Source organism: Lissotriton vulgaris, chromosome 10 (assembly GCF_964263255.1).
Source record: "Lissotriton vulgaris chromosome 10, aLisVul1.2, whole genome shotgun sequence".
Classification (NCBI taxonomy): Eukaryota; Metazoa; Chordata; class Amphibia; order Caudata; family Salamandridae; genus Lissotriton; species Lissotriton vulgaris.
This window is the reverse complement of record NC_141698.1, coordinates 490,300,501-490,324,078: the sequence shown is the minus strand read 5'-3', so window position 1 is coordinate 490,324,078 and position 23,578 is coordinate 490,300,501. Positions and strand designations below refer to the sequence as shown.

Genomic DNA, 23,578 nt, shown 5'->3' with positions numbered 1-23,578 from the left:
GGGGTGGAGCACCCAATGCCTTACCTGCAGGTACTGTAGGCGTTCCGATTCGGCCACTCCGTAGTCCGCCTTGACCTGCTGGAACGGGAGGACCCCCTTGAGGTCGAACATATGTCCCGCCGCTCTACAGGGCGTCGTCCGCCACGTCGTAAATGCTCTGACGTCTAAGCCCGGCGTGAAGTCCGGATTCTCAAAAATGGGGGTCATAGGCGAGGGAAAGGTGGTCAGTCCCTTGGCCACAGCCACTCTATCCCACACTCTCAGGGCGGTGCTTGTGATTTCAGAGGCGTACAGGTTAGGGGGCCGGTGTCGACGTGGCAGGAAAGGCACGCCTTGAAGGGTACGGCCGGCCACCGCCTGGTCCAGGAAGAGCCAGTGCTTGCCGGACTCCAGTTGAAACCATTCCACGAAGGTGCGCAGCTGCGCCGCCTGGAAGTACAGGGTGAGGTCGGGCACACCGACTCCCCTGTACGCCGGGGGTAGAGTGGCAAGAGTATGCTTAAACCTCGGTCGCCGGCCGTTCCAAATGAATCGCGACCGGTCCGATTGGGTTTGCTGAAGCCAACCCGTCGGGGGGTTTAAGGGGAGCGTCTGGAATAGATACAGGATCTGCGGTAGCAGCGTCATTTTGACTGCGGCAATTCTGCCTAGCCACGACAATGTAAGTGGCTTCCAACGCCGGAGCTGCTCCCGGAGTTTGAGTGTGAGTGCTTCATAGTTGACTCGCGCCGTATCCCGGACAGTAGGAGCCAGGCGAACGCCCAGGTACGGGACGGCAGCATCTGACCATTGTATTTTGAATTCGGACTTAATCTCGGCCACCACGTCCGGGCTTAGGGAGATGTTCAGGGCTTCGGATTTCGCTTCATTGATTCTAAAACCCGAGGCCAAGGCAAAGGTGTGAAGCTCCACGAAGAGAGCACGCAGGGATTGCATCGGGTCAGTGAGGGACAGCAAAACGTTGTCAGCGTACAGGCTGATCTTGTGCGTGTCAGCACCAAATTTGATACCAGATATGAGCGCATGCTGCCGCACCCTCTGAGCCATCGGTTCCATATACAGTGCGAATAGGAGCGGCGACAGAGGGCAGCCCTGGCGCGTGCCTCTGCCAATGTCGAATCTCGGGGAGGTATGACCGTTCACCCTTACCGTGGCGTTGGGCCGGCGGTAGCAGTTGAAGATGCGATGGCGGAGTTTCTCCCCAAACCCGAAGTGGCGGAGAACCCGGTCGAGGTAGGGCCAATGCACTCTGTCGAATGCTTTCTCCGCATCGATGGTGAGGAGCATGCAGCCCGGTTTAGTGCGCGACCCGGCCTCGATGAGGTGCAGCACCCGCCTGGTGTTGTCGCTGGTCTGCCGTTGGGGGATGAAGCCCGCCTGGTCAGGATCTATCAGCTGCTGCATGTATGGTGCAATGCGGCCCGCTAGTATGCCGGTGTGGAGCTTCAAGTCTACGTTCAGTAGCGAGATGGGCCTGTATGAGCCGCATGCCGCCGGGTCACGGCCCGGTTTGGGAATTACCGTGATAGACGCTTCTAGCAGGTCCGGGTGGATGGCACCAAGCGTGTCAAAGGTGTTAAACAGGTCGCGCAAGAGGGGGGCAAGCTGCTGGCAAAAGGTCTTGTAAAAGGCCGCAGTATAGCCATCAGGTCCCGGGGATTTCCCCACTTTGAGGCGGGCAATAGCAGAGATGACTTCCTCCAGGCCTATGGGCCGTTCCAGAAAGTCCGCTTGGGCTTGGGTGAGGGTGGGGAGCTCCGCACCCTGCAAGTAGGCCGGGCCGGCAGTCGGGTCCAGGTGGTCCGCGTCGTATAGCGCCGCATAAAAGTTGCCAAAGGTTGCTGCAATCGCCGCGTCCTCCGTAATCTGGCCGCCATCAGCCGACAGGAGAGAGCGCACCTGTTGCCGTTGGGTTTGCGCCCGTAGTCTGCTCGCCAGAAGCTTCCCGCAGCGGTCGCCCCCGGTGTAGTAGACGTGTTTGAGGCGCATCGCGGCGTATTCCGCCACGTCTTGATCCAAAGCTGCCAACATCTTCCGCTCGGCGCATAATTGGCGCCATGCCCTTGCCGCCCCTGTGCGTTGGTGCATCTGTTCCAGTTCCGCCACCCGTTGGGTAAGCTCGGCACGCTTTAGAGCCCTTTCTCTGTTGTTGGCGGTGGCGATGGAGATAAGCTCCCCGCGTAGGACCGCTTTGAGGGCCGCCCACTGAGTGGCCTTTGTGGTGTCACCATTGGCGTTGTGTTCCAAAAAGTGGTCAATCGCGGCTGTGAGTCGGGTTTGTGTGTCGGGCAACTGCAAGAGGCCGTCTCGTAGCCTCCAGTGTCGTTGTGGAGCTGGCATGGCTCCCACACGAAGTGTCGCCACCACTGGGGAGTGATCTGAGAGCGCGGCTGGCAGTATCTCCACCTCTTCGACCTGTAGCGCCAGTTGAGAGGAGCACAGAAAATAGTCCAGCCTCGAATACGTCTTGTGCGCCGCCGAGTAGTACGTGTAGGCTGTTGTCTGGGGGTGTGTGTGTCGCCATAAATCTATGAGGCCTAAGTCTGCTATGTGAGCGTGACCTGCCGCTGTGAGCGCCCCCACCTGCCCGGATCTCTGGCCTGAGCGGTCTGCCGTGTTGTGAAATACAATGTTGAGGTCTCCACCCAGTAGTAAGTGAGAGTGTGTAGTGGATGTAGCGGTCTCTAGCGCCGTATGTAAGAACCTTTCCTGCCCCTCATTCGGGCCATAGATGGAACCCACCAGCAAGGTATGGCCTGCAATCTGGAAGCTATAAAGTAGAAGCCGCCCTTTAATTTCAGCTTCCTTCTGGAGGACCCTCCCCTCGAATGATTTAGCCACTAGGATCGCCACCCCCGCTGCTTTCTTCAGGGATGAGGAGAAGAACTGCCAGGGAAAGGCGCGCGATTTGAGTCTGTGCTGGTCGCTGCGAACAAGGTGTGTTTCTTGGAGTAGGCAGATATCCGCCTTGGAACGCTCGAGACAGGATAGTATCGCCTTGCGCTTATTCGGACTGTTGAGACCCCGCACATTAAGCGAGAGCACTGTTAGGTGTCGTGTCATGTCTGGGGTAATAAGGAAGCTGCCAGACCCCACCCGGAGGCTGTGGCTGCGGGCCCACTGACCGTGGAAGACACTGCGCTGGGAGTCCTACCTACTCCATCCGTGGTGTCAGAACCCCCTGGACAAGGAGAGCCCCCCCGCCCCTCCCCCTCATCCCCCAACTCCCCCCCATCCCCAACTGCCCCCCCCCGTTCCCAGTTCAACTGGAGCAACCCCCTCCTCCCGGATCCCCCTCTCCCTTGGTGCAACCCCTTCCCGCCCATTACCCCTTTCCTGCATCACCCCCCAACCCTCCTCCCCAACTGGCAAAGAAATTTGGTCCAACATTGTCCCAGGTCCAGTCACGAGGCCACTGGACCCGTGGTTAAGTAAGTCCGTAGAATGGGAGCAGTGGCGACATTGCGAGCAGGGCGGCCCACCCTTAGCACTCCGCCGTAGGCGAAGAGTCAGCGTCTCCATCAGGGAAGGCCAAAAAGCACTCCGCCCCTGCCCCCGCCGCCGGACAAGATTATCCCGACCCAACCATGCCCTGTGGAACGAATGTGTCGCTCTCCCAGCGGTCAGCCATTGTTCGCCTGCGCCAGGCCCTGCGCCACGGTTTCCACCGCAGCCCGCTGTCCCTCCTCTATCTCAGTAGCTGCGGGGCGTCTCGGCTTGCGTCTGCGCCGTTGCTGCTGCCAGCGTCCTGGGGCAGCCTCCTTGGAGACCCCTTCTCCCGGTGATCCGTCGTCGACCACCGGCTCGTCTAGGCCCAGTACGCGGCAGGCGTCCCTGAGGGAGCGCGGCTGATGAAGCACATTGCCAAGCCGAAACACCAAACGGAAGGGGTGCCCCCAGCTGTAGGAGATGTTGCGTTTTCTCAGTTCCGCTGTCACTGGTCGAAAGGTGCGCCGCTTCTCCAGGGTAAGCGCGGCTAGGTCCTGGTATAACGCCGGTGAGTGGTCGCCAAAGGTGATCCTCTCCAACTGGCGTGCCTTGCTCAGGATCTCCTCCTTTGTCCTGAAGTCCTGCACACACACCAGGATGTCAGCTGGGTGAGTTGCGTCGGCCCTCGGCGGACCCGTCCGGTGGGCCCTGTCCAGTCGCAAGGGGGCGTCCGCCTGCCGGCCCAGGATGTGGTTGAAGAGACCCTGCGTAAACCGAAAGAGGTCTTCCGTGTCCGGGGACAGTTTCACTCCTCTGATCCTGATGTTATGCCGCCGGGAGCGGTTCTCCAGGTCCTCGGCGTGCGTCTGGAGATCCACCTGTTGGTCATGTATGCGGGCCAGTTCCTGCCGTAGGGCCTCTATTTCGGTATCTCGTGTGTCGCATTTCGTCTCCAGGTCCGCCACTCTCTCCCCTATGGCATCGGTGTCGCGGCGGACCTCCTTGATCTCGTCCTGGAGCTCCTTCTTCAGGGCGTGGATGTCCTCCCTCAGCCCGGTGAACAGGGACTCCAGAAAAGACCGTGTGACCGGGCCCTCGGGGTCCGACCCTCCGGGGGGCGACGTGGCCACCGTTTTCTTCTCTGTGTCACCCCATGGGGTCGACACCGCTGGGCCATTCCGCTTCCCCATGGCGGTGGGGGTGAAGAGATCCTTTATGGTGCGGTCTTTCCTGGGTCTCCCGCCAGACATGCCCCCCCAGGGCCCCCAGCCGCGTCCGTCGACCTCCTCCCCCGCCAGCCGAGGGTAGGCCCCCAGGCCCCGCGGGTGTCTCTCCGGGCTCGGGACGACCAGTGCTTCCTGTGTGACGCGTGGGAGCCGTGTTCTGGTGGGTGCCAGGCAACCACCAGCGAGGCCGTCGGGGCGAGAGGACCCACAGGGCCCCGACCACGGGGCTGCGCCTCTTTAGTTCTCCAAGCCTGCTGCCTCCCCGGTGAATGATGCGTTGTCACTGCCCCCCGACGCCGCAGCAACGCTCGTCGGGGGCCCCGTGATGGGAGCAGGGGCGCCGGGGCCAGTGATGAGGGAGGGAGCGAGGACCCGGCAGGGCGGGCAGCCGCTCAAGATGGCGCCCGCAGCTCTCAGTGTTGCACTGTCCAGGGGGTGAGAGAGCGCGGCAGGTCCGCAGAGGCCAAGTCCAGACAAGGGGTCTCGCCCACCCCGGTACAGGCAGAGTTCGCTGGGTATGTGGCTGTCGGCGTAGGTGGCCCCGGGGGCAGCGCAGAAGGTCTCCCCAGGCTCACACCACGTGCGGGGGTCCCCGCGGATCTCCTCGTTGCCCCTCAGGCCGACAGGCCTCTGTCTCCCCTCCGGGTGTACACGCTCGCAGTCCTGGCAACGGGTGGGTGCAGAGCCGCCAGTGGGGGACCGGCGGCAGCGGAGGGCCACGCGGCCAGGCCCAGTGCAGGCGAGTTGCGGCCTCGGCCACCTCTGTCGACCGCCCCGCCGCGCTGCCAGTAGTCCCGCTCGTGGGGGGGTCCGGCCGGATTCCTCTGCCCCCGACGATCCCGCGCTGAAGGGTAGGTCCGCTGAGGGGGGGGGGGCCGTCTGCCTCCGCTCCTCACTCCCTTCCCTCGGGCCCCTCCGCCCGACCCCGCAATCCCCAGGTGTCTCTCCCAGGCGAAGAACCGGTGCAGGTGCGGAGTCCGTCTCACGGAGCCTCAGCGTGTGCGGGTGGGCAGAGCTGCGCCCAGCCTCCGGCGAAACACGCGGCGTCAGCGGCCGCAGTGCGAAGGGGCCAGGCCGACACCGCGCTCCACCGCGGCCTCGCCGCCAGGCCACCCAAGATGGCGGTTCCCCGCTGTGGGTCGCGTCTCTCGGCCAGACCAGGTAGGAAGCGGGAGCTCTGCGGAGGGGGGGGGGGGGGGCCGGTGCCACTGTCTCACCCCCCCCCCGGTACCTCCGCTCCGCTGTGTCGGGTCCGCCTCGGGTCGGGGTCACGCGTCTGCCCTCGGCACCTCACCTCCTCGCGCCCCACAGGCCCTCCAGGCGCCGCTGCCAGGTCCGGTGACGGGGGCTGGTGGCAGAGGCCGCTCCGCCTCCCGATGTGTGTAGCAGGTCCGCAGAAGCCTCCACGGTGAGCCGTGAGAAGCCTCGCGCGGCACCGCGCGGGCCGGACCTGCCACCGCTGCTACCGCCGGTCTTGGTCGACCCCAGACGGCTCCGTGGCTCCACCCACCTCGGCTTCACTCTCGTCCTCGCCCTGGGCTCGAGGAGCGCGCCAGGCCTCAAGCGCCGTCGCCCCCGCGGCCAATCTCGGCGGGGACCAGGCTGCTGCCGGACACAGAACCGGCCCTAAAGGTCGCCGCTGCAGTGTCGCCGGTGTCAGGCGTCCCTCAGGGCTAATCTCGGTCGGGCAGATGCTGTAATTGTGCTTAAGTTGGTGACCGGCGGCGGGAGCTCGGCAAGGCACGTCTGCTCACGCCGCCATCTTGGCCACGCCCCCCAGGACCGTGTTATATTGAACTGGGTGGTCCGCACACGCTAAGGTGCGTCCTGCCCTAGTCCAAGTTAGGGTTCACAAATTGCAAACTCGTGTAAAATAGTGCGTTTTTCTTTTTGAGAAAAAACGCTTCGTTGCGGCACTACCACTTCATGGGCACCAGCGTTTCCAAGACGGCAAGAGTCAGTCTCTTGCAGCTTCTGATCATCAGGCGGAAAACCTACTTGGTTCCGGCTGGAGGTGCCCTGAGGAATGGGCCAAGTGGGCTCTGGCCCAGGGCCCCAGCCATTCAGGAGGCCCCCTGTTAGCGCCAGCTCAGTTCTGCAGAGAGTCCTGCCCTGATGACCTTGACCTAATTCTTAAACAGATTGTTTTAAGTACTGTTTTCCTTTCATTTACGTTTTTTTAACAACTGCTTTTATTAGGTTTTTTTCTTCATAATAAACACATACCAGCCACACGGACAAAAAAAAGGAAGGACATTTCTGATATTTGTGTCATTTACATCTTTCTGTGTCCAATGAATCCTTTAAAGTTTCACAGCAAATTATTCTACTTGTATAACATATTTTATATCTTGCCTGGCATCAGGCACATTGTCTTGGATATATGTCTGTGGTGTCAGTGATGATGTTCCTAATACGTCTTACACTGTGCAATTGCGCTGGGCAAGCATTTGTCACAATAAGGTCCGTAACTGTGGAGGAGGGGTGTTAACAAAACTGTGGCAAAATAACACTTAACAGGTTAGGAATCTCAACTGTGAGGCTGGAGCTTAGGTACCCTGGGAGCAACTATCTTGGCGTTAATGTCTGTCATTTGTGCTCTGGCGCTGGCTGCTAGCTTGGATAGGGCATGTTCATTGTTGCACTTATTCGGTGGGTTGGAATTCTTTACCTCACTCCTTTCTACTCTCCTCCCCGCATGCACTCTTCTATGGTATGTGCTCTTGAGGTGTATCATCTACAAGAGTCTGAGAGGGCAAGGCATTTCCTTGTGTGTGGCTCAGTGCGGTTAGGATTTCATCCCAACTTGAAGTGAGGGGGATCTTGCTGATCCCAAGCATGTCCTCACATCTGAGTGCAGTGCTTTCTGCTTTCGCACAGTTTAGCATGGAGCTTCTCCACATTATTATGAGCAGCGGGTCAGGGTCCTTCCATCTTTTTGTGATTAGCCTTTTTGCTACTGCCAACCCAAGATCTAAAAATCTAGACGTGCTTTTATTGTTGCGGGCACTATGATATAAATGCAGAAGATATACGTGCCATACAAACGGGAGTGTGCGACCTGTGTAATGCGCCAGCGCGTCGGCTACTGCCGACCAATATTCTGTTAATGTGGAGCACTATTCAAAGAAGGTGCACACAGTTCCCCTAGGGAATAATATTAATACGAAAGAGTGAAATTCCTTCTTCTCTCCAGGTATAGTTGTTTTTGAGGGGGAGCAAGGGCAGGTGTCCCTTGTTGGAACTAGGGATGCCTCACACAATAGGGTGGTTCAACGGCTACTGTCATATCACCAGCCCAATGCCTCGTGTCATCATCGGCTTCCTGCTCCTACGTCAAGCCGGCGCTGCAATGCCTGACGGGTAGCACTGGGTGCTACACTTTTACTGAGATCTTTTGTTCCAGGCCGTTTAGATGAGTGGGTGTGAGGGGCCCGAGTTGTGAGGTAGTGAGCGTGAAGTGAGGTGTATTAAAAAAGGTTAGTATAGTCTACTCAAGTCCCTTTATTCATGTAGCTATCTACATTAATTAAAATTGAGAGGGGTACGGGGACTCGGCCAAACTATGGGTGGGAGACCCGTTCAACCCTCATTAGTGCTAAGGTCAATGTGGAGCACTCCCATAGCATGTGTAGTAAATCTGCATCTAAATGCATACATCTGGGGCATTTGGTGTCTTGGCATCTAAAGTATTGATTGATCTTCGCTGGCGTGAGGTACACTCTATGGGTGATAGAATTGCATTTGTCACAGGCGCACATTCCTCGAACCTGAGTTGTGCTTGCCAACACCGAGGCCCATTCTGTGTCTGTGAGCTGGGGTCCTATGTCTGCCTCCCAGTGCTATAGTTCCTGTGGTGTTATATTTGTATAAATTACTCAAATATTTGCTTAATAGCAATTTATCGTCACCCAGAAAGGTATGTCAGAGATGACAAAAAGAGGTGCAAGGACAAGTTGCAGTAGGTCTCAGTAATGTTTATATTTCAAAACATACGTTGCTTAATTGTACAATGATATAAAGTTTCTCACATAATCATTTCAAAAGCACAACAAAAACTATAAGGGTGCACAGTGTCCCAAGTGTATACATGTGAAACCAAAAAAATAATTACAACAACACTAAAATCAACATAAACACAACGGTTTCTTATAGGATGACCAGGTAAGGAAAATGACCCAAATATTGATAATTAATTTTAACTAGTGACCATATCTAGTCATAGGCGCTAGTGGCAGGTTCGATTCCTTAAAGCTTTATCATTGTACAATTAAGCATACCTTTCTGGGTGACGATAAATTGCTATTAAGCAAATATTTGAGTAATTTATACAAATATAACACCACAGGAACCGTTGTTCTATGTTATAATATGATGCCCTGGTTCCGATGTGAGTAGGGTTTACCTTGTTTTTCCTTGTGCCTCCCAGTGCTGGCAGAGGGCGGATAGGTTTGCCGCTGTGTGATGCCTGAGGGATGCTGCAAACCATTTGACAAGGTGCTCACCTTGACCCATAACATGTAGGTATTGTATGGTGAGGTGTGCCTCTGGTTCAGTAGTCATGTCTCCCCATTTAGCTGGTATCAACGCTAATAGGGAGTGATGCAGTAGAAATTGGCTGGGAGGTAATTTGTCTTCTGCCATTAGCGTCGTATATGGGACTGGTGTGCCCTCTCGAAATAGATCCCAAATACCTGAATTCCGACAGTGTGCCAGCTTCTGAGATCTGCTGCTGTGGTTACTGTGTGACCTATGGGTGTTCCGTCCAGAGGTAGGGCTGGAGCGTATGGTGTGGTTTTGCGGGTGATATACAGTGCTCAAAGGAAGTCCTTGTAGGCCACATTCGGCAGTAGTGAGTCCGGGGGCTTGGCTTTTGAACATGGGTGGAATATTACCACTAGCTCCATGATCTGTAGGGGGGCTTGTGTGGTTACTGTGGCTCCACTGTGGCGGTCAGCAAACCATCTGGCAACCCATTGTATTTGGGCTGCTAAGTAGTACTGTTCCAAGTGTCGAACTACCAGGCCACCTTGGTCCACCGGTAAGTAGAGCCTGCTGATCGCCACCCTGTGCCTAATTTTTCCCCATATGAAATCTTTTGCTAATCTTTCGAGGGGCTGGAAGAAGGACGAAGGGATGTAGCATGGGAGATTTGTGAAATCATATAAAAACCTGGCAGTATTACCATCTTTAATATGGCCACTTTCCCCGTCACTGATAGTGGGAGTGTGTTCCAAAACGCCATCTGAGAGCAGACTGCGGTCAGTGCTCTGCCCAGGTTGCCATCTTCTAAGTCTTTTGGGCATCTGTATATGCGGATGGGCAGGTAGCGAAACATGTATGCGCACCAACGTACAAGGTATATAGACAGGGTTTAGTGACCTTTACTCATAGTCCTGTTATAGAAGCAAAGTTTTCCAATATGGTTGCTAATCTCCGTGGGATGCAGTGTATGTCTCTTATATATAGCAAAAGATGGTCCACGTACAAAGATATTGTGCGTGTGCCGTCTCCTTGCGCTATGCCGTCTGGTATCTATGTGCCTATTGCTTCCGCTGGTGGCTCAATTGCAGGTGCGAAGAGCAATGGAGACAGTGGTCAGACCTGCCTAGTCCATCTGTGCACTTCCACGAGGCCGGATACCTAGGGGCCTATTTTAACCCTTGCAGTAGGGGCACTACACAGTAGCTTCACCATGTTGAGAAAATACTCCCCCCAGATTATATTTATCTAGTGTGGCAAATAGGAAACCCCACTCCAGAGAGTTGAATGCCTTCTCCAGGTCTAATATGAGGTAGCCTGCTCTCAGCCATTGGGTTTGTGAATACGTGGCAATCCTAAAGAAGTCCCGAAGGTTTAAGGAGGTGCTTCTCGAGGGTACCAAGCGGTTTTGGTCACAGTGACCCAAGGAGGGGACCACCTGCGCCAGTCTATCTGCCAAGAGCTTTGCTAGTACTTAGAATCTATGTTAAGTAGGGCGAGGGGCCTTTCCTTTCATTTACTTTTAATGTGGGTGATGTGTTTGTCTATTACAGACAATTTGCAAATAAATGATGTGTTTAAGTTTCATGCAGCGTTCGTATGAAAGTGTCTTTTAGATCAAAACAGGATCTGACATATGAGAAATGGCAGAATATTAGGTGTAAACACATTTAGAATTTGGACGAGTGTGCCTGTGCACTTTCAGTGACTTGGCCAAAGAGGGCATGAAAGAGAGTGAAATTGGATCATAAATGATTGTCCCAAACAGGGGCCCCCAAAACACGTTTGGCCCAGGGCCCCCAAAATCCTTAAGATGTCCCTGCAGACATGCATAGTTTAAGGTATTCTCATATGTGATAATGAAGGAAATGGCGGGTCAGTGAATTAAAGTAGTTGCCCACAATCACATCATTTGGAACCAGTTTTTGGGTGAAAAGCATTTCAATTAGGTTGAGTAGATTATTTAAGTCACTAGACCTGAAAGTCTAGTAGCAATTTTATGATTTTCGAGGCCTGGAGCAGCATTTGCATTCGCATTCCCCACCGCGTAGTAGGCCATCTGCGGCAAGTCGCCTTGCAGAATCAGTCACCAATGTGGGCAGGGCAAAGAACCCCTGCAGCAGGTGAAGCGGTAGCTAGGGTGCCCCAAACTGCAGCAGCCAAAAAGGAATCAGGGCAGGATTGAGTAAAACAACGGCAGAGGGGTTACGAACCTCTTGAGCACATCCTGTCAGCCATCTTGCATTGCCACACCGTTTCACATCCTCACTGTTGAGTGTTTTACACACTACCCAGGCTTGAATATCTGATCATGACTACAAACGTATTTGTTTACCCCTTTGTTAACCCCTCCAAGTTCTCCCGGTTACCTTAATCTAATCTCCTCCTACCTGTCTGTATTATTCCTCCTCTCATTTGTCTTGGATTCATCTCTTAGTTATGTTGGTTTGCTCCATTTTGTGAGATCTAAAAGTCAAAAACACCTATGCTGTGTCTGTCTTTAGGGTTCTTAATTCATAACTAGAGCTTTCTCTTTCCGTTTCCAGCGTCCAGGGATGCAATCGGGGGCTCGGATGCCCCATCAGGGTGCTCCTATGGGTCCGCCTGGCCCACCATTTGGTGGCAGCCCTTCAGTTCGTCCTGGTATGCCCCAGACAGCGATGGAACCAACGCGGAAACGTTCAGTGCCCCAACAGGCCCAACAACAGCAGCAGTCCTCTCAGAATCGGAGCAGAAGGTGAGCATCACCAGGCTGCTTGTTCTCTGCACATGCTGCGAGACAGCAGTATTCTTTACCTCTGCACATCAGTCTCTCTGCTTACTTTCTGACTTCAGGAAAGTCTGAAGACGTATTTGTTCATCTATGCAATGTTTAGACCAGCACCAAAAGGTTCTTAATGGGGAAAAGTTTGCTCCGGATATGCTGTCAGTTAGTAGCTGACACAAGTTGTGTAATAATAAAGGTATGACAGATTATCCAAGGGGTGTGGCAATCCGAGGGGTCTGGAGTATGCTGTTACACTTCTGGAGGATTTTTAGAAGGATTCTCTGCAGGCCCTTGTCTCCACGTCTGTTTTTTTTTTTTTAACTATGGTCAGGCCACTGGAATTCTGCGGCAGGAGACAGCCAACGTATGCAGCAGGGTTGTGTAAATTATGCTGCATGAAAAGCCATAGTATTACTTCATAATTTCATCGTTTTTAAGATTGGTAACACTGTCTGGGCATTGGTTGCACCCCATCATTACCAGTTTAATACCCATATGTAGCATGCTGAAACGTGTCACAGCATTCTTTTTTTTAAAGTTATTTTTATTGAGTTATTAACAAAGAAATCACAGTACAGCAATTTAAAAAATCTCAGATGTACATTATCAAGCTTCAGTATCCAGTCAATCATAATTGTGACAATCAATCCAGCAATAAAGTTAGTTCTCTCTTCGTAGCCCATTCCCATCGCAGTATCTACATTCCTTTCCGTGCTATTGCTCCTCCACACCCTCCTCACCACGATCTCTTGGTGGTTCACATATATCCCCCCTAAATTTGTTCCATGCCCTCCAGACTTTACTCCACTTCCGGGGACACCCCCGATTGGTGAATACTGTTCTTTCAGCAACCATGGCCGTGTCCATGTCTCTGCACCATGAGGCCAGTGTCGGTAGCTCAGCTCAGCCCCATTTTTGTGCGATATTACGCTTGGCAAACATAATCCCCAATGTGGCCCAGTCCTGTGCTTGGTGCGTGAGGTCGTTGGGCTCCCAAACATTTAACAGACATTGCCTGGGCTCCGGTATTAGTGAGACGCCCTCCGCTTGGGAAATCGTTCTCATCACTTTTACCCAGAATTCCATGATTTGGGGGCATTGCCATATGGTATGGAAAAAAGTACCCCCGTCCCCACAATGTCATAAGCAGTATGGTGTGAGAAGTTGGCCTGGTATATGATGATCACTATTCTAGTGAGCACCTTGCACCAATCCAAACAACCCTTATGTGATGGTTGTAAAGTCAACCTTATTGACCAGCTATCCTAGTGGTAGCATGGACAAAGCGGTCTTAGGCTAAACTCAAGAGGGCATGTGAAGCCAGCTGTTTTTCCATATGTAACCCCTTTAATACCAAATGAAAGGACACCACACAGGATATATATAAAATATATATGTATTTATTTCAAGACAAACCCTCTGAGCACTTTATGAGGTCAGAGGCACAAGCACATAACAAGATACTTAATTAAAATACAATAAGTTGCACAAAATATAGGATGGCCCTAGGGGCACGCTAAACCATAGACTAAAATAGTGGTATAAGTACCACTGCTCGATAAAATGAATAGGCCTAGGGCCTAGGGAATCGCTCGGGCTACGCTGTACTACCAAGGGAGAGGAAGCAGGAGGCCCACGGAAGGCGTGTGCAGAGTCTTTACTCACACGCAAGTTACCATAGAGAATGAATGGGAACGAAAGAGTTAAAACTAGTTCTTTTAGGGCACTTCTGACTGGACTCGATGAAAGTTGCTTGAAACCTAGACAGTTGGATAGTCAATACCCACAGGAGCACCGGAGTACTCGCGTAACCTCACCCACAGGAAGCGCGTGCATAGGTGTCAAAGTGTGTCGGGTTTCGTCGCTGAATCCTCTGGAGCAGTGAAGAAATTATGCTGCAGGCAACCGGGAGAGAAGTGTCCAGTTGGTTTCATACAGTTGGATCCAAGGGCAGATCGAGGATAAAGAGTACCTGAAAACAGAGGGGACAGAGTCTGGGTCACTAGCCAGTGACCAGGAAGGAACCAGTAAGGAACCAGGTGATGTCGCAAAGGAACCAGGCGATGTCACAAAGCAATCAGGTGATGTCGTGAAGCTTATCTCTGCAGCCACGTGGACCAGGAGGTGACGACGACGACCAGGAGTCAGGCACGGACTGTCCCACGAAGGCTCTCGCTGTCGGCGGTGTCTGCTTCTGGATTGGAGTCAACAAGCCTTGGCAAAGGCAACCCACGCAGGAATCGAAGTTGGCTTCTTAATCAGACCAGCAAAGTCTGATGGGCTGCTTCTTTTCAGGGAGGCAAGGGCCAGTCTGGAGCAACCGGACCAGCGGTGTAAATTCAAGGTTTCGTCGCCAAGATGGCCACTAGCCAACGGGCAAGTGACCAGGCAGACGCGTCGAGCAGGAAAATGCAGAAGGGCCCCACGCAGAACTCGTGCAGTGTGCAGGGCTGATCTTCGGTGCAGATGATGCTCGGGGCTGGGGCTTCTCAATCCCCAATGCACAGCTTCGAGGGTGCCTCGGGTGCTGCACAAAGAGCAAGTTGCAGACTTTTCAAGATGGCCGGTCACACGTCTCTCGTCACCTCCACGGGTCTCAGCTCTGCTGGGACTGTGGATCGGGCTGTTGGTAGTCTGGAAGTCCGGTTCTTGTCAGGCTGCAGACAGGCTCAGCTCATGCTAGAGCACCATCCCACATAAACCCAAGCACTCTGCTTACAGGATTGTTAAGACCTGCCATAGGAGTGACTTTTAGGTGTATATGTGTCTAGATATAAGGTTAGATATAGGAATACTATATCTATGCAAGGGGTGATTTTACGACCTTGCCCCAGCTGAGTGATCAGCCAGTTGTGTCAATGTGGGTGGCAAGCCAGGGGTGGCATAATACATGCTGCAGCCTCTGGTAGGCCTTGAATGCACCTATGCCCTGGGTACCTATAGTACACTGTACAGGGCCTCATAAGGGGACCCAGTATCCAATTTGAGATTTACCTAAGGTACACGGAGTTGATTTTAGAGTGAGAGCAGATATCCTGGGGTACTCACTTGCACCTACTTGGGTGAACCACTCTTCAACTCCAAGTACCAGAATCCCAAGGGGCGACCCGGAGGAGGGGCTAGCGGAGTGCGGCCCATTGCTTTTGACCCTCCTATGGGTAGACCTGGGGAGGGGGTGGTTACACCCTCTTCTCTTTGTCCAGTTTTGCGCCAGAGCTGGGTCTGACCACCCCAGCAACCGGTTTGAACTGGGAAATGCATGGAGCACCTTGTGTGCCCCAGGCAGTGTCTGAAAAGCATTCACTGAATGCAACCCTCCCTGCCCCAATACACTAAAGCCAGTCTGTTTCGGGAGGTGCTTGCACCCTCCCTGGGCAGGAAACCTATTGTATAGGCCTCCCCTGCCAGAGTTTCGTCCAGCAGCTGGAGGTCAGACTAGTGTCTGTGGCAGCAGCATCCATTTTGTGATGCTGGGGCTCTATTTAACTTTAACCGAGTTTTCCAGTAACTACATGTCTTCTCCCTCTAGAAGGGTGGAATGCTACCCCCACTGCCAGGACTGGCGAGGGGGTAGTATTCCAAAGTGTTTGACACCTTACACAACATGCTTTGATAAAGCCAAACCAAAGTTAGCATTAACCGCGAGGATTATAATGCACTTAGGAGTATATGGTATGGCTATATCATAGAACAGCTATAAGGAGATGGTTCCGAAAGCTGCAGAGGGGCTCAGCTCGTGCTAGGGCACCCTCTCACACAAAACCAAGCACTCTGCCTCCAGGATTGTTAAGGCCTGCCATAGGAGTGACTTATAGGTCACTATGTGTGTATATGTGTATATCTATCTATCTATCTATCTATCTATCTATCTATCTATCTATCTATCTATCTATCTATCTATCTATCTATCTATAGTGATTACACCACCTTACCCAGGCTCCAAGTACAGACCTGTGGTGTCAGTTTGGAAGGCTAACCAGGGGTGGTACAATCAATCAGTCAGTCATTTGTTAAGCGCACTACAGACCTTCGAGGGTCTCAAGGCGTGGGGGGGGGGGAGGTGGGTGCCGCTACTGATCGAACAGCCAGGTTTTTAGTATCCTCTTGAAGGGCAGCCGGTCTTGGGTCTGTCGTAGGCTCATTGGGAGGGTGTCCCATGTCTTGGCGGCGAGGTAGGAGAAGGATCTCCCGCCGGTATTTTTCTTCGGATGCGGGGACGGTGGCGAGTGAGAGGTCGGCGTAGCGTAGCTGGCGGTTGGGGGTGTAGAGGGAGAGCCGTCTGTTGAGGTAGGCGGGGACAGTCTTGTGGAGTGCCGTGTGTGCGTGGATGAGGAGCTTGAAGGATATCCTCTTGTTGACGGGGAGCCAGTGCAGGTTTCTCAGGTGGGGTGATGTGGCCGTGTCGTGGTACATAGAGGATCTGTCGTGCCGAGGCGTTTTGAATGCGTTGTAGTCGATTGATGAGCTTGGTCGGGGCTCCCGCATAGAGGGCGTTTTCGTAGTCGAGTCTGCTGCTGACAAGGGCCAGGGTGACTGTCTTTCTTGTATCTGTCGGGGTCCGTCTGTAGATCTTGCGGAGCATGCAGAGGGTGTTGAAGCAGGAGGGGGAGACGGCATTGACTTGCTTGGTCATTGAGAGCGTTGAGTCGAGGATGATTCCGTGCGTGGTCGGTGGGGTTCGGGGCTGCCCCCAGTGCCGTTGGCCACCAGGAGTCGTCCAAGGCTGACGGGTTGGAGCCGAGGATGAAGACCTCCGTCTTGTCCGAGTTCAGCTTCAGACGGCTGATCTTCATCCAGTCGACGACTGCCTTTATTCCTTCATGGAGGTTGGCTTTGGCGCTGATGGGGTCCTTGGTGAGGGAGAGGATCAGTTGAGTGTCGTCGGCGTAGGAGATTATGATGAGGTCGTGCTGTTGGGTGACGTGTGCGAGTGGGGCCATGTAAGTGTTGAACAGGGTCGGGCTGAGGGTAGATCCCTAGGTTACGCCGCAGATGATCTCGGAGGCTTTGGAACGGAATGGGGGAGGCAGACGCTCTGGGATCTGCCGGAGAGGAAGGAGGCGGTCCAATCCAGAGCCTTATCACGGATCCCAATACATGCTGCAGCCCTGGTAGGCCTAGGGTGCATCTATGCCCTGGGTACCTAGGGTACACTATACAGGGGCTTACAAGGGTGACCCAGTAACCAATCTGGTATGTACCTAAAGTACATGGTACTAATTTAGAGAGAGTACAGCTAGGCCTGATTAGCAGGTCCACAGCCATACTAAAGTCGAAAAATCATCGAAGCACAGCAAAAGGTAGGGGTACCCATAGGAAGCAGACCCTACTCTCCTACAAGTATACCTGGAGACGTGCTCGCCCGTGAGTGGGGCATGGGAGGAGGGGAGCGTCAAGTGCTGGCCGCTGCCCGGGACACAGTGGAGAGGAGGAGCGACCTTTGTGGGGGCCGGGAGTGCTGTGCGGCACCCGCTGACATAACCTGCTTTTGGCGCACGGTATGAATCGGAGAATCCGGCATTGGGCCTAGGCTGTGGCTGTATTCCAGGTGGCCTCCCAGACTGTTGCCCGTCATTGTATAGGACCGCACTGGACAGCAAAAATACTTAAGTGTATGATTGGACACAGCCTGCCTTCGCCCTTTAGTTACGAGACCCCCCTGACTGGACTGTGCTGAGGTCAGACTAACTACAGGCTGTGCACGCCCGCAGGCCTCACGGTGGGCATTGGCGAATATTGACTGGCGCCAAACACAAAATGGAGGGCAGTGGCCCTCGCGCAACCTCACAAAGTAACCTGGACACATTTGCCTATAATAAAGACTTTCCCCCACTGTAACAGCGCAAAGACTCAGCGGATAAGACCCCAGATGACAGCGGGGAACCTAAGGTCAAGCTGGAAGATATAATGGCAGCCCTTACTAATGTTCAATCCACAGTGGGGTCAATCTCCGCAGATGTCACTCTCCTGAGGGCTGATTTTCAGAAGATGACCGCCAGGGTCACAGAGGTCAAGTAGGTGATCAAATCTTTAACTAAGGGCACTACTACATTGCTCAAAAAGGTGTCACAGCTTGAGATGGAAAACAAACGCATGGCGGCGAAGCTGGACGATCAGGAAGGACGCGCCCGACGCAACAAAGTCAGAATCACGGGCATTCCAAAGAGCGAAGAGGGCCCGGCAATGGACCAGTACGTGGAAGAACTCAAAAAATAGACTACAGCCCAGAGGACTCTCAACCTTTTTCTCTGTAGAGCGTGCGCACAGGGTACCGGGAGGAAGGCCCAAACCCGGGGGCCCACCCCCCAGACCAGTCCGGGATAGGGGTGTTATACTACAGACGGCACGGGTGGCGCCGCCCTTATGTGTTCAAAACTCGACAGTGTCCTTCCAGGACTACACAGCAGCAGTGTTGGCGCGTGGCAGAAGGTTCCTGGAGGTTAAATAGGAACTGAGAGTCCAAGAATTTCTCTACTCAATGCTATTTCCAGCGAGGCTACGGGTTGTGGCAGACGGAAAAACTTGCTTTTTTGAGACACCTGAGGAAGCCCAAAACTGGCTGGAGGGATGGCGGCGAGTGGAAGGGAATGGACGTTGGAAACATCACAGAACGGAGGACGACCACAGGGACCGAGAGCACGATCTGGAGGGGATTCACCAGCAACAGAGGGTGGCCGGAGAGTGAGAGATTATAATGCAGTTTGGCATCGGATTACGGATTTTTGCATTGTTGCATGATCGGCCACACTGTCGTTCGGAGTCACTAATGGACCTTTAAGTAAAACTGCCTTTGCGGAGGGGAAAGATGTCACTTCCTTCGGACTTCTCTCCCCATACACGCAAGTCATGTTCATGGGGATTGGCCTTAAGCACTCTGCTATATTGGGGTGGCTGGCAGTTATGAGTCAGACTGGCAGGGAGGCAGGGTGGGGAGTGGAGGGCATGGGAATGTTTCTTTGTTCATGTTTGTTTGTTATTATGATTTAGAATACAGTACTCAGATGTGCATCGTTCCAACGAAGTATAAGACATAGGTGTAGCCCCAGTAATCCGGTAAGGCACCTCATACACTTCACCAGACATGACACAACACGCCCCGCCTAGCCCTACGCATGGAATGAGCTTGTTGACTCAGGTAGCTCCTCTTTCCCTGCTCACATGGAATGTGCGTGGTCTGGGGGATAAAATTAAGAGGAGCTTGGTTCTACAGTGTATCAAATGGAGCTCGCCAGCAGTAGTATTGCTGCAGAAGACACACCTGACTGGCACCACCTGTAAAGCAATGGACAGATGGGGGTATACAATGACAGTTCACTCAGAATTCTCCTCAGGATCTCGGGGGGTAGGTATTCTGGTGTGAAAGCAGTCCCCACTGATAATCCATAAAACAAAAACAGATGATCAGGGTCGGTTTGCAGCCTTGATCAGACAATGGGAAGGGCGATCTCTCAATATAGTCTGTTTACGACCCACCTGCTTTGCATACGATTACACTCCTGGCGGGGGAGATACTGATTGGAGGGCACCTCAACGCTATTAAAGATGAGACTGCGGACCAATGCCCTTAGAAGGCCGGTGACTACAGCATATCTCGCCTTGGGTGTTTTCTGGAGGCACTTGGACTCACAGATGTATGGAGATGGCACCACCCGACCACACAACTGTACACATTCCACTCCTGGGTCCATAATAGCCTGACAAGAATAGATTATTTTTTGGCCTCAGCGGACAGCCTCAACAATATTGAAAGCGTGGAGATCATACCCAGGGGTATCTCAGATCATTCCCCAATACTCTTGCAATACACGTGCCACCACAAGATGCGACGTCGTATATACCCGATATACCCTGGCTACCTGCAAGTCCCCAAAATCAAAAAGGCCATCACTAAGGCGACAGATCACTATTTCCGAGAGAATGCTGCGTCGGTTGGGTCCCCCACCACCCTATGGGAGGCATACAAAAAACAGTACTGCGAGGGCAGGCTATCGCGTCTATTACGGGGGCATAAGTGGAAGAAACAGCAAGAGCTGCTGGATCTCGAATTAGAATTGCATAGTGCAGAGGCACAACACAATATTAATCCAACACCCGCCACGTCCCAAACCCTGCGTCTGAAACAACAACACAGAGAACATCTCCGGGTTTTGGCCATGCAACGGTTAACAGACGTGAAACACAAGATATAGGAAAGCTCCTTGCATGGCTTGACAAAAGGGAACGGGGTCCTAGGTGGATAGCGCGGATTTCTACGGAGAGGGCCGGGTTTACTACGGACCCACGGACAATAGTGCACACACTAGCACATCACTTTCAGAAGGTGTACACGTCCACCTCCACGATGACGCAAGAGGAGGCTATGAGTTATATAAAGGACATTGATATGCCCAAACTCACCCCAAACGCGCTTAAGCTTGAAAAAGATCTCTCTGTGGAGGAAGTGCAGGGGGTAATTAGTTCGCTACAGTCTGGCAAAGCAGTAGGGCCCAATGGGAAACCTATAGAACTCTACAAAAGAACCGCGGGGTCCATTGCCCCACACTTGTTGCGCATGTTCTCCTACAGCCTACAATTGGGCGAGCTCCCACCAGACCAACGTATGGCAACTATAGTGGCTATACCGAAACCGGGCAAACCTGCTGCAGACACCACCTCGTATCGCCTGATATCTCTGATTAACGCTGAGGCCAAAATTCTTGCTAAGTTATTGGCGACTAGGCTCACACCACACCTGACGACACGAGTCCACCCAGACCAGTCCGGTTTTATGGCCGGCAGGAATACGGCCCTCAACCGGAGGCGCCTACATGGGGTGAGGGCCCGCGCCCCGTACCTAGAAGAACCAGCGGTCATCTTGTCTCTGGATGCTCGAATGGCCTTCGATATGGTTGAGTGGCCCTTCCTATTTGCCGTGCTCTACCATCTGGGCTTCGGCCCTAATTTCTGCGCCTGGGTCCGTCTTCTCTACACTAAGCCGATGGCCCATGTTGTGGCTAATGGACACATTTCGGACGACTTCCCCCTGACGCGTGGCACACGTCAGGAATGCCCCTTGTCGCCACTGCTTTTTGCCCTGGTGTTGGAACCACTGGCGGCGTGGATTAGATGGGACCCAATGATACGAGGCCTTAAGTGGACTGAAGGGTGGGAAGACCGCATCTCCCTATATGCAGACGATGTCCTATTGTATTTAACCTCCCCTAAAAGTTCCATAATATTTCTCCTAAACATCTGTGAAATATTTGGGAGGGCATCTGGATACACTAATAAGTTGGTCCAAATCGGTCCTTTATGTTCTACGTGGCCCCCCACAGCTGCTCCCCTTGGACTGCCCACTTCAAATATCCGAAAAGGTATTTAAGTATCTAGGTATACATATAACTGCCTACCCTGATGAATTCCTCAAACGAAATCTCCAACCCCCGTTAGACCGCCTTAAGAGGGATACAACACATTGGGGGTCCTTGCCGTTAACATTGTTGGGTAAGGCAGCACTTTTTAAGATGATGGCCCTCCCTCGATTTTTATACGTGCTGGAAAACACTCCGTTCCCAGTCCCGCCGAGCTATTTTAGGGCGGTAGCAGCCCAGGTCTCCAGCTTACTGTGGGGAAACAAACCGGTGCAAATAGCACAATTCAAGTTAGTCCGGGGATGGTAGGATGGGGGGATAGTGCTCCCTGATATACAGTTATATTATTGGGCGGCTCAATTGAAAGTCATTAACCAATGGATCCATGCCCCGCAGACAAACCCAGCATTTAAGGCGGATAGATCAGCCTTGGGAACAAATGGTATGCTGTTTGCTCTCTACGAGCGGAGGCTGACCACAGCACTGGTGGGGCCTGCAAAGCACACAGTTTCCATATGGCACAAAGCTCAGGCTAAACTTGGATGGCAGGAGGTTATAACTCAGCTGACACCTCTCTGGGACACAAAGCGACTGGGTATACTCAGGAATAGTAAGGGCTTCGATAAATGGGATGACATAGGTATTTCCACAGTGGGGGATATGTGGAGCAAGGGGGAAGTTATCACGTTGGAGCGTCTTCAGCGACAATATGAATTGGCTCCCTCCGAAATCTTTAGGTACATACAGATAAAGCACGCACTGACAATGGCATTACCACCTGGCACCGATGTCCCGGAGGCATCTCCTCTGGAGGACAGATTGCTGACAGACTGTATGTTTAAGAAAGCAAAATCATTTACTTACCGGAAGTTGGTTAATAACCTGCCGGACCCCACTGGACCCCTTGGGGCCAAATGGGCCCAAGACGTGGGTGACCTTGACAAGACTGCATGGCAGGAGGCATTGGTTCCCCACGGGTGGTGGGTATACCATCGCGACTCAGACTGGTGCAGCTAAAAATCTTACACCGATCTTACTATACCAGACACACCTTACAAAAGATAGGAAAAACACCACACCCATATGTAGGAAGGTTGATACCCGACTATGGTTACCCCAGATTTTTTGCTTAGTGTTTAGCTGGTTTTCAACTTAGTAGGCCTGGGATCCTGCTAATCAGTGTCTCGGGCGATATCCAAAAACCCGGGACATGTATCGGGTCTAGAGATCATCAGTTCAACAAGTACCTACTTGCACCCACTGGGGTGAACCACTCAAGAACTCCATGTACCAGAGTCCCTAGGGGTGATCCGGAGGAGGGGCTAGCGGTGTGCGGTCCATTCCGATTGTGTCTACCCATAGGAGGGACCTTAGAGTTAGTCCAACCCCTAAACTTACTATAAGTATAGAACCCCAGTCCCTAGGACTTTAGATTACCCTGGAGGAAACTCTGCAACATATATCTTGGACCTTCGACACTCCATATTGACTGGAAGACGGAAGAAATCTTCCTTGTGGTCAAGGAGTGACCACCCTGTTCAAACAGGCACCAACTGCATCTTTGCCGGTGTGCATTTTCGAGGCTCCCGCCGGATCCCGAAGAATCTGCAATACAGGACACTGACTTCCAGACATCTCTGAAGCTGACCCGAGCTCTCAGCAAAGCTGAGACCCGTAGCTGCCATGAGAGGCGTGGAACCGGAACTCATGGACATTCTGCAGCATTTTGCAACCTGGACCTACTTCCCGAGGTGTCCCGAAGTTGTGCATTGGGGTGCTTGAAGCCCCAGCCCAGAGCACCATTTGCACCGAAGCTCAGAGGCCCACACTCCACGAGTGTCCTGTGGGCCCCGCTTTTGCATTTCAGCTCGACGCGTCTTCGCGGTTCCTAGACCGTAGACTAGTGAGCCCCCCGAAGACTTTCCTTTGAAACTAACTTGCTTTCCTGGTTGCTCCAGACTTACTTCAACTTCCCTGCAAAGGAGAAGGTCCTCAGACCTTGCTGGTCAGCACCGAAGCCAATCTTGACATCTTGCGTGGATTGCGTTTTCCAAAGCTTGTTGGGTCCAATCCAGATACCGACACCACAGTCCACAAGATCCTTCGTGGCACCGTTTGAATCCAGCTCCTGGTCCTCGTCGACGCCTCCAGGACCTCGTGGCTGAAGAGACAAACTTCACCTTTTCACCTGAAATCACCCGACAGTGGCTGGCAGCTTCCCATCGCCATCCTGGTCACTGGCAAGTGACCCAGACTCTGTCCCTTCTGCTTTCAGGTTCTTCAGATCTTCGATCCACCCTTTGATCCACCCGGACACTTTTCCT

The 23,578-nt window shown here is 53.2% G+C and overlaps 1 protein-coding gene across 3 annotated transcripts in view; it reads left to right on the top strand.

The window, feature by feature from the left end:
* The window catches only part of SMARCD3 (SWI/SNF related BAF chromatin remodeling complex subunit D3), a 1,454,082-nt gene that overhangs the window by 343,400 nt on the left and 1,087,104 nt on the right, over window positions 1-23,578 (top strand). For all 3 annotated transcript variants that reach the window (XM_086941345.1, XM_086941344.1, XM_086941343.1), the window contains exon 2: window positions 11,684-11,874. In XM_086941345.1, coding sequence (XP_086797471.1) covers window positions 11,684-11,874 — 191 coding nt within the window. The remainder of the gene's footprint in view (window positions 1-11,683; window positions 11,875-23,578) is intronic.